General features: G+C 49.4%; 2 protein-coding genes across 2 annotated transcripts; both read left to right on the forward strand.

Annotated features, from left to right (window-relative positions):
* The first annotated feature begins 376 nt into the window (after positions 1-376).
* LOC121859974 (triosephosphate isomerase-like) lies at positions 377-4,946 on the forward strand. The gene is made up of 4 exons (XM_042356955.1): positions 377-644; positions 829-920; positions 1,086-1,247; positions 4,281-4,946. Exons 1-4 carry the CDS (start codon positions 530-532, stop codon positions 4,788-4,790), a joined length of 879 nt encoding a protein of 292 aa, XP_042212889.1. The 5' UTR covers positions 377-529; the 3' UTR covers positions 4,791-4,946.
* Positions 4,947-5,718: 772 nt separating this feature from the next.
* Positions 5,719-7,121, forward strand: LOC121859999 (collagen alpha-1(I) chain-like). Its single transcript, XM_042357011.1, has 3 exons — positions 5,719-6,079; positions 6,361-6,660; positions 6,910-7,121. Exons 1-3 carry the CDS (start codon positions 5,719-5,721, stop codon positions 7,119-7,121), a joined length of 873 nt encoding a protein of 290 aa, XP_042212945.1.
* The last annotated feature ends 2,589 nt before the right edge of the window (positions 7,122-9,710 follow it).

Here is a 9,710-nt window from a genome sequence, read left to right on the forward strand (position 1 = left end):
TAGGGTATTATTGCATTTTCACACCCCACATTCCTACCACTAATCAATTATCATATTCGAATAAGACGTCTAATTATAAGATAATTTTCTCTTCATCATCCATTATAATTTAGTGTACGGAAATCTGGGACCACAGAGTTTTTCATCTATTTTTTTCTTTTTTCCGGTGCATTACATTCAAGTGAAAGAGTTTCAATTCTTTTCATCTTCGTTTATTTGTATAACTTAACACTTCCTACATAATAAGTCCTGGAGCAGTTGGTAAAACATAGATAAACAAAGATGTTTTAGTTCTCCTGTGACGACAATAAACGTTTATATCCTCAAGAAACAGGATATTACTCACTTTATTTCCGATCCCGACTGTATAAATGAAGGATCTGTCTGGCGTACACACAGTCGCCCTCGTTCCTGGCCTCTGAGGCACACAGTCGCCCTCGTTCCTGGCCTCTTGGGCACACAGTCGTCCTCGTTCCTGGCCTCTTGGGCACACAGTCGTCCTCGTTACTCCATCTTAAAAGTCATCACAATGTCAGGATCAAGGAAGTTTTTTGTGATAGGGAACTGGAAGATGAATGTGAATAAGACTCATATTGATAACATAGTTAAGTTCTTGACGGCCGCCTCGCTTAATTTTAACACTGGTAAGTTTCAGACAGGTGCTCATAAGACCAGCCAGATGTAGTATTCTTTGACTTTAATGATTTTATTTCAACTACCAACTTGGAACGTGAAGCACTACCCTAATGTTATGTATGCAATTAGTTCTTGATGTCTACCGCTGTAGTATGAAGATCAAATATTAACTGGTGGGTTCATACTCTACAGAGGCAGTAGTTGGATGTCCTTCCTGCTATTTGTCCTACGCCCGCCACCACCTCCCATCTGAGATTGGGGTGGCCGCACAAAACTGCTACAAGGTACGACCACATACAGTGTTTTATATTGTTACTGCAATAAGGTAATTTATTCATTCATATGAGAGATATAAGTAGCGCCATCTTAATATACAAGTTTTAAGAAAATTTATATAATTGGTATTGTTATTGTCGAACTATAAAGTTTCATCTCTGCTTGATCATCAGGTTCCAAGTGGTAACTTCAGTGGGGAGATCTCGCCAGCCATGATCCAGGACTGTGGGTGTGAGTGGGTCATCCTGGGTCACCCTGAGCGTAGGGCAATATTTAATGAGCCAGACGAGCTCATCAGCGAGAAGGTCGCACACGCCCAGCAGGCAGGCATGAAGGTCAGACTTACTACACTTACTTTAACAGGGGTGGATCCAGGGGGGGCCTGGACCCCCCCCTTTTCATCAGAAAATTCCAATACTTTCTCTTTAATGCAGTATTATACTCAGGCGTTTTTGAATTGTAAAAAGTAATTACTATTGACCTCAGAATATCCCCAGCCACCTCCTTATCATGGGGGACTTTAACTATGGCGACATCGACTGGAGAAACGAGTCAACCCCGAATGACTTGAATAATCCTGCTACTCTTTTTGTAGAAACTCTGAGAGATAATTTTCTGTTCCAACATGTGAGAGACCCGACACATTACAGAGGGGAACAAACACCCAAGCCACTTGACCTCATCATAACAAACGAGGAGGGTATGGTGGCCAAACTGGAACACCTTGCCCCAGTTGGCACCAGTCACCATACAGTGTTGTCATTCAGATTTAACTGTTACCTAGTTCAAGATAAGGCCAGGCCAAGGTGCAAATATTACAAGGGAAATTACAATGGGATGAGGGAAGAGATGAGGGGTATCAACTGGCCTGACTTATTAAGGTACAAGAACGCAGACACTACGCTGAATATCATAACTAGTAAAATGACCCATTTGATCGATAAATATATACCCAAGACCAAACCCAGTGCTTCTAGGAATACGAGGGGATCCCTACACATGAACCATGCGGCGGTCGACAAAATTAAGAAGAAAACCCAGAAATTCAAGACGTGGGTTGGGTCAAACGATGAGCAAGACAGGAGGATGTATGCAAGAGCCAGAAACCAAGCAAAGATAGAGTGTAGGAGGGCTGAAAAGGAGTTCCAAAGGCTGGTTGCACGCGAGGTCAAGTCAAACCCAAAGGCGTTTTACCGCTATGCAAAGTCGAAATTGAAAACGCGAGTAGGAGTATCAGACCTGAGGCTTGAAGATGGTAGTTACGCAGATTCTGACCAGGATAAAGCTGAGGCATTGAACAGCTTCTTTTCCTCAGTGTTCACAAGAGAGGATGCAACTAACCTTCCTGCGTTTGAGGACAGACGGTTCGACACAGCACTGACCCACATTGTGTTCACAGAAGAGGGTATTAGAAATAAACTGTCCAGGCTAAAGGTCCATAAGAGTCCTGGACCTGACATGGTGCATCCTAGAGTGCTAAGGGAGCTGTGCAACGAGCTTGCAGAGCCCCTGAAGATTCTGTTTTGTAAATGCCTGGATGAACAAATGGTCCCCAGTGAATGGAAAGTGGCTTATGTGAGTCCTATCTTCAAGAAGGGCGATAGGCACTCCACGAACAACTATAGACCGGTGAGCCTGACCAGCATAATATGTAAAGTACTTGAGAGTATTATCAGAGATGCAGCGATGGAACATCTACTACGAAACAACCTTGTAAAAGATTGCCAACACGGTTTTATGCCGGGGCGCTCTTGCTTGACACAATTGCTCAAGGTATTGGATATTTGGACCCATATTCTAGAACGGGGTGGTAATATCGACAATATTTACCTAGATTTTGCCAAGGCTTTCGACAGTGTACCCCACGAAAGGCTGAAAATCAAACTGGAAGGGTACGGAATTCGGGGAAATGTCCTAGCGTGGATAGAAGACTTTCTACATGACCGCAAGCAATGTGTGGTGATTAATGGCACGAAATCGTCATCTGTACCTGTAACAAGTGGGGTACCGCAGGGTAGTGTATTGGGCCCGCTGTTGTTTGTTTGTTTCATAAATGATATGCCTGACGTTGTACACTCCTCCATACAAATGTTTGCCGATGACGCCAAGTTATTTCGGGAAATTAAGAACCAAGCGGACTGTGAAGAGCTGCAGAAGGACCTCTGTGGGCTCCAGGAATGGTCGAAGGAATGGCTGCTGAGATTCAATGTCACGAAGTGTAAGAGGATGCACCTGGGGCGTACCAACGGTAAGGAGGCGTACCATATGTCCCAACGGGATGAAGAAAATGTACTAGTTGAGACTGTGTGTGAGAAGGACCTAGGTGTGTATGTTGACAATGAGCTGAAGTTCTCGGGCCATTGTGAGAAGAAGGTAAATCAGGCAAATAAATTATTGGGTCTTATAAGAAGGTCGTTCAGATATCTAGACGGTCCGTCCCTCGTGACGATCTTCAGGAGTGAAGTGCTTCCCCATCTGGAGTACTGTCACCCCATCTGGTCCCCGAGATATGCTAGGGACTGTCAGTTGGTTGAAAATGTTCAAAGGAGGGCCACCAAGCTGGTGCCTGCACTTCGGCATCTCAGCTACCCTGCGAGATTGGAGCGCCTGAACTTGCCTAGCTTATACTACAGACGGGCAAGGGGGGACCTAGTTGAGGTTTATAAGCATCTCAGGGGGCACTACTCAGTTGAGTGTCCTTACTTGGAGCTGGCGGACGCTCGCCCCACAAGGGGTCACAGCTCAAGATTGAAGAAGCCGCAAGTCCGGAAAACCGTGAGGGCAAACTTTTTCGGAGTGAGGGTTGTAAACTCTTGGAACAATCTACCAGAAAGTGTTGTGACGGCACCGAGTGTGAGCTCTTTCAAGAGAAGACTTGACCAACACTGGAGCGGGTTCAGGTACATTCAGGAGCCGGTGCATGCCCAGTATTTGCCAACAGTGCGTGACAGAGACGTGACCGATCGCCCGGGCGGCTAGCGAGCCGACCTTTTGGTGAAGAATATAAAGGAAAAGAGTCGTGACCGATCGCCCAAGCGGCTAACAAGCCGATCAGTGGCGAAGAGGATAAAAGTAAAAAAAGTAATATGAAGTGCACATTGCCTCAAAATAGCCTCAGATTAAAAAAAAAAAAAAATCTGGGGGGCTCGCTGTGTTCAGTGCTCGCCATGTTCTCTCACCCAAAACTTCTTGAACCCCACCTCGCACTTTTAATGTTCCTGAATCCGCCCTGTTTAACTATTACAATTTAATTTAAATCATTTCCTGTTAATAAAAATTATATTAAAATTATATGATCTATTAGCATTCAGTAGAAACAAGTGTGTTGTATGCTGAGAATGGTAGTAATGTTACCAGTGTTGTTGCAGGTGGTGGCGTGCGTATGCGAGAGGAAGGAGGACCGAGACAGTAACCGCACAGAAGAGGTGTTGTTCAGGCAGATGGAGTCCCTGGCGGCCAGCATCAGTGACTGGTCCCGCGTGGTGGTGGCCTTCGAGGCTCTGTGGGCCAGTGGCACGGGCATACTGGCCACTCCAGCTCAAGTTCAGGAGGTGCTGGCCAAGCTGCGTTACTGGCTGCGACACAACGTCTCTCAGGAGGTGGCTAACTCTACTCGTATCATCTACGCTGGTTCAGTTTCCTCAGCCACCTGTCTGGAGCTCGCCAAGTTGAAGGACCTTGACGGATTCCTGGTGAGCAGTGCAGCTCTCAATCCCGACTTTGTTGACATTATTAACTCCTCGAGAATGTCGAGTTCTTGGCTGTGGGAGAAACACCAGCACTTGCAACACACCACCGCACTCATTTCTAACCTCAGACTAAGACACGTAAACAAAATATCTAACTTGGATTCATACTCTCCCAGTAGGACTATCTAAATGTATTCAGAATGATGATTACTTCACATTGTAAATCTTGGGGCGCTGGTGGTGCGGTACCACTCTTGCCTCGCAAGCAAGATGTCACGGGTTCGATTCCCGGGCCGGCGGAAGTTGTTTGGACACTCTTCCTAGTCCCTCTGGTCCCTGTTCACCTAGCAAAGTAGGTACCTGCTGTAAATCGAAATTTGCAAATTAGTATTCAGGGACAAGTTGTTGGAGCTTCCAATTACTTGCTTAGACATAAAAATCATTTACTCTTCAGGCTTCTACGCCCTTAACTCATGAGACATAAGGCAAGCATGAACTTAGCATGCTTCCCTGTTGGGCGCTGTAAATGCTTCTGTGCCTCACCTTACACTAGGATATAAGGGGGAAGGGGGGGTGTGCCCAATAAAAAAAAAAAGATATATCTTGTTATATTTCCCTAAAATATACATACAATTTGTAAAGTGTATTGAGCAGCTTTAAACAAGACTATAGTTGATAATGTGACTTTTGTACTACCTTTCATTACACACACACACATCTCTAGTCCCCGAGAAACACTAGACTAGAGACTCGGTTAATTGAGATTTGAGAATGTCTATAGGGGGGCCACCAGACAAGTGCCTGCACTATGGCACCTCAGGGGTGACTCAATTGAAGTTTACAAACATCTCAGAGGGCACTACTCAGTCGAGTTACCTGGAACTGGCGGACGCCCGCCCCACAAGGGGTCACAGCTCAAGGTTGAAGAAGCCCTCCTTAGGGGTGACGGCGACTACAGGGGCCCTGACGGGTGGCGGCGCTCCCAGGGGCCTCCCAAAGGCGGCGGCACTCCCAGGGAACCTCCCAAAGGCGGCGGCACCGCCAGGGGCCCTCCCAGATGTAGAGGCGCCCCCAGGGGCACTCCCTAGGGGTGGTAGTGGCCATCTCAGGGGCGGCTATGCTCCCAAAGACCCTAAGGGCAGTGGCGATCCCAGGGGCCCTGCCAGGGGAGGCGGCATCCCCAGGGCCCCTCACAGGGGCAGCGGCGCCCCCAGGGGCCCTATTAGGAGCGGCAGCGTCCCCAGGGGCACTGCCATGGGCTGTGGCGCCCCCAAGTTCCCCTTCCAGGGGCTGTGGTATCCCCAAGGGCCCTCCCAGTGGCGGCAACACCGCCAGGGGTTCTCCCAGGGGCGGAGGCGATCCCGGGGCGCTTGCAAGAGCGGGGACACCCCCAGGAGGCCTACACAAGGGTGGAGGCGCCCCTAGGGGCACCTCCCATGGGCAGCGGGGTCCTCCAAGAGGATGTCGCGACCTCAGGGGTCCTACCAGGGGAGGCAGCGTCCCTCAAGGGCCATCCCAGGGGCGCTGACGCCCCCAGGCGCCCTACCAGGTCGACAGCGCACCCAGGGGCCTTCATAAGGACGGCTGCGCCCCCAGGGGCCCTCCCAGGGGTGGTGGCACCACCAGAGGCCCTCCCAGCCGCGATGGCACCGCCAGAGGCCATCCCAGGGGCGGCGGGGGTCTTCAAGAGACGGTAGCGACCCTAAGGGCCCTCCCAGGGGCGGTGGCACCCCAGGGGCTTTCCCAGTGTCTCTTCCAGGTGCGGCGGATCACCTAGGGGCCCTCCCAAGGTGCGGTGGCACCCCCAAAGGCCCTCCCAAAGGTGGTGGCGACCCCATGGGCCTTGCCAGGAGCAGCTGCACTACCAGGGGCCCTCCCAGGGGCGTCGGCACTCTCAAGCGCCCTCTCAGGGGCGACGGTGCCCCCACAGGTCCCCCCATGGACGGTGGTGCCCTTCAGGGCCCTCTCAAGGGCGGCGGCGCCCATAGGGGTCCTCCCAGTGGCGGCGACCCCAGGGGCCCTTCCTGGGGCTGTGGCGCCCCAACTATGGGTATTCAAAGTTCGATTTTGGTGCTAATGTTTTATCCTGTAAGTACTTAATTAGTTAACCCCCTTAATTTTCGATTCTGAAATAAAATTATATTCTGGTAAAAAAATTACTAAGGTATAAGGCTTACATTTTCGACAGTTTAGGGCCCAAAATTAGATTTTGTTGAAAATCACATTACAGGTACTCCTGAGCATGCTGATTTTGAATGTATGCTCCACGATTCGATTGTGGAGTAATTATTGGCGGTGGCACTCTCAGGGGCCCTCCCAATGGCGGCGGCACTCTCAGGGGTCTTCCCAGGGGCAGCGGCGCTCTCAGGGGTCTTCCCAGGGGTGGTGTCTCCCCCAGGGGCCCTCCCAAGGGCGACAGCGACCCCAGTGAATCTCTCAGATGTGGAGGTACCCCTAGGGGACCTCACAGGGGCAGCGGCATCCCTTGGGGGCCCTCCCAAAGGTGGCGTCGCCCCATAGGACTTCCTTAGGGGTGGCCGCAACCCCAGGTGCCCTGCCATAGGCGGTGGCTCCCCCAGGGGCCCTGCCAAAGGGTGTGGTGCCTTCAGGGGCGGTGGAACCCCCTGAGCCCTCCCAGGGGCGACGGAACTCCCAGCTGCCCTCCCAGGGACAGCGGCGCTCCTAGCGACCCTCCCAAGAGCAGCGGTACGCCCCAGGGCCCTCCCAGGTGCGGAGGCGCCCACAGGGGCACTCCCTAAGGGTGGCAGTACCCCTAGGGGCCCTCTCAGGTACGGCTGCACCCTCAAAATCCCTCCAACGGCAGTGGCGACCTCAGAGGTCCTGTAAAGAGCTGTAGCGCCCCCTAGGGTCCCCTTTCAGTGGCTGTTGCGCCCTCAAGACCTCTCCCAGTGGCGGCGGCGTCGTCGCCAGTGGTTTTCCCAGGAGTGGCGGCGCCCCCAGAAGCCCACCTAAGGACAGCGGCACCCCCAGGGGGGCAGAGTCCCTCTAAGAAGCCGACGTGACCCCTGGGGCCTTCCTAGGGGCGGTGGCGCCCCCAGGGACCCTCCTATGGGCGGTGGGGGCCTTCCAAGAGACAGTGGCGCTCCTAGGGGCCCTCCCAGAGGCGGTGGCACCCCTAGGAGCTCTGCCAGGGGCGGAGGCGCCCCCAGGGGCCCTATCAGGTGCGACAGCTCTCTTAGGTGCCCTTCCAAGGGCGGTGACACCATCAAAGGCCCTCCCAAGGGCAGTAGAGACCCAAGGGCAGTAGAGACCCAAGGGGCCCTACCAGGGGCGGCAGTACTTCCTAAAGGGCCCTCCCAAGGGCGGTGGCACCTCAAAGGCACAACCAAGGGCGGCGGCACCCTGCCTTATCAGATAATCAGACCACTATAAATTGGTTGCTTCTGCCCAGTCACCTCAATATACCAGTGTCAACAAACACCCTGCTGCCAATTTGCATAAAACCTGCCAACCACTGTACAGTACCAGGTATAAGTACAGTACAGGCAATTGTACCTCTGATAGGAGTTTAGGGCCATATCAGCCTCTAGGATCAAAAAAGTTAATTGTCTAATTTTACAGAGTAGATAACTTGTAAACTAAGTGTTACTGGGTTTTAAAGGTTAATGAAACATTAAGAAATAAATTTTTAACTTTTACTTGTATTATTAATAAAATTGAGACACCATTTCAAACTAATTTCTGAATAATCAACAATAAAGTCAGATGAGTTTCTTTTTCTCAGTGGCACGCTACAGGTGTGCTAATATGATGCTTAATTTAGCACTTCTTAATTTTGTGATTTTGAATCAAGTTTTCTCAGAAAATCTAACCAGCACAGAGAAAAAATAAGAAGAGCTTAGCATTTTTAAATGATTTATTAAAAGCAATTTTTTTTAGGGGGTAAGGGCACACTGTTTGGTAGAACACAGTTGGGTACAATTGAGACTGAAAGAAGAAATATAGAAAAATGACAGTGTACAGTAAGTCCTCGTTTAACGTCGTGGTTCCGTTCCTGAAAACCACGACGTTAACGGAATAAATTTTCCCCATAAGAAATAGATAAAATACGGGAGTTATGTTCCCCAGCCTCCCTTTGCCCCATAAAATACATTACATATATATAAATTCAATGGAATTTTTAATGAAAATAGTATACTGTATATTATACATTCAAAAGGATAAATAAACTAAATCATTTTGTATTGTACTCACTGATGGGCAGAGGTGGAGCGAGTGTGTGGTGGGTTTAAAACCTCCATTTTCGTAGCAATGCTAATGTTCTTGTGTTGCTTCTTCACTCACTAACACTTGATGGGTGCTTGGAAGCCATTTCGAATGGTTACAATACAGTATTTAGAGCAAAAACACTTAAGCACGCACGAACGCTGTGGAAGCCTAACAAAGACTGGGGACGCTCCGCGAGAGAGCATAGCGCGCCAAGATGAGAGAGGGTGAGGCGCCGTACAAAGTAGTCCGTGACGACGTTATACCGAATCGGCAGGACGTTGTCCGAATCATGGGTATCTAAAGAGTAGCGCGGCAATAATAAACGAGGACTTATTGTACAGTATTACCGCTTAACGCGCTTTCACTTAACGCGTTTTCGCATATACGCGGTGCCTTGCCAAAGCTGAACTTTCACTTAACGCGGATTTTTCCACAGCAACGCGGTGAGTGTCCGGCTCGAGAGCTATTTTTAGATTCGCACCACCCCCCACCCGCCACCCTGCCTGACTGCCTGTTTTAGCTCATAAAATTCATACAAATTACCCAGCCAGAATATAGTTTACATTGCTGGAATTCTTATAATTTGGTGATCATTTTGAATATAAACAACATATTTTTTGCATTAAACATACAATTTTTAGATAAAATGTTTAATCTGAGTAAGTATGTTATCTTTTGTCCAAAATATATGACATTTATATTCAAAATATTCCTGGTCTTACAAGGAATCCAGCAATGTCAATTATATTATCCTAACTTTAGTTTGAGGTATTATTTATTAAAATTTAGTGGTTATCCCACACATCTCCTTGGGACGGTTGGTGGGGGGGAGGGAGGGACCAACCGACCGACCATCTGTTACCCGGTGAAGAATTATTT

This window comes from Homarus americanus, unplaced genomic scaffold, assembly GCF_018991925.1.
Source record: "Homarus americanus isolate GMGI-L3 unplaced genomic scaffold, GMGI_Hamer_2.0 scaffold38393, whole genome shotgun sequence".
In the NCBI taxonomy this organism is placed as follows: domain Eukaryota; kingdom Metazoa; phylum Arthropoda; class Malacostraca; order Decapoda; family Nephropidae; genus Homarus; species Homarus americanus.

Excerpts from the sequence above, each read along its gene's own strand:
- LOC121859974 (XM_042356955.1), top strand. The coding sequence starts at position 530 with ATGTCAGGATCAAGGAAGTTTTTTGTGATAGGGAACTGGAAGATGAAT. Across the intron at positions 921-1,085 it reads CCGCACAAAACTGCTACAAG|GTTCCAAGTGGTAACTTCAG; the intron begins GTACGACCACAT and ends CTTGATCATCAG. Across the intron at positions 1,248-4,280 it reads CCCAGCAGGCAGGCATGAAG|GTGGTGGCGTGCGTATGCGA; the intron begins GTCAGACTTACT and ends GTGTTGTTGCAG.
- LOC121859999 (XM_042357011.1), top strand. The coding sequence starts at position 5,719 with ATGCTCCCAAAGACCCTAAGGGCAGTGGCGATCCCAGGGGCCCTGCCA. Across the intron at positions 6,080-6,360 it reads AGGATGTCGCGACCTCAGGG|GTGCGGCGGATCACCTAGGG; the intron begins GTCCTACCAGGG and ends TGTCTCTTCCAG. Across the intron at positions 6,661-6,909 it reads CCCAACTATGGGTATTCAAA|GGGCCCTCCCAATGGCGGCG; the intron begins GTTCGATTTTGG and ends TGGCACTCTCAG.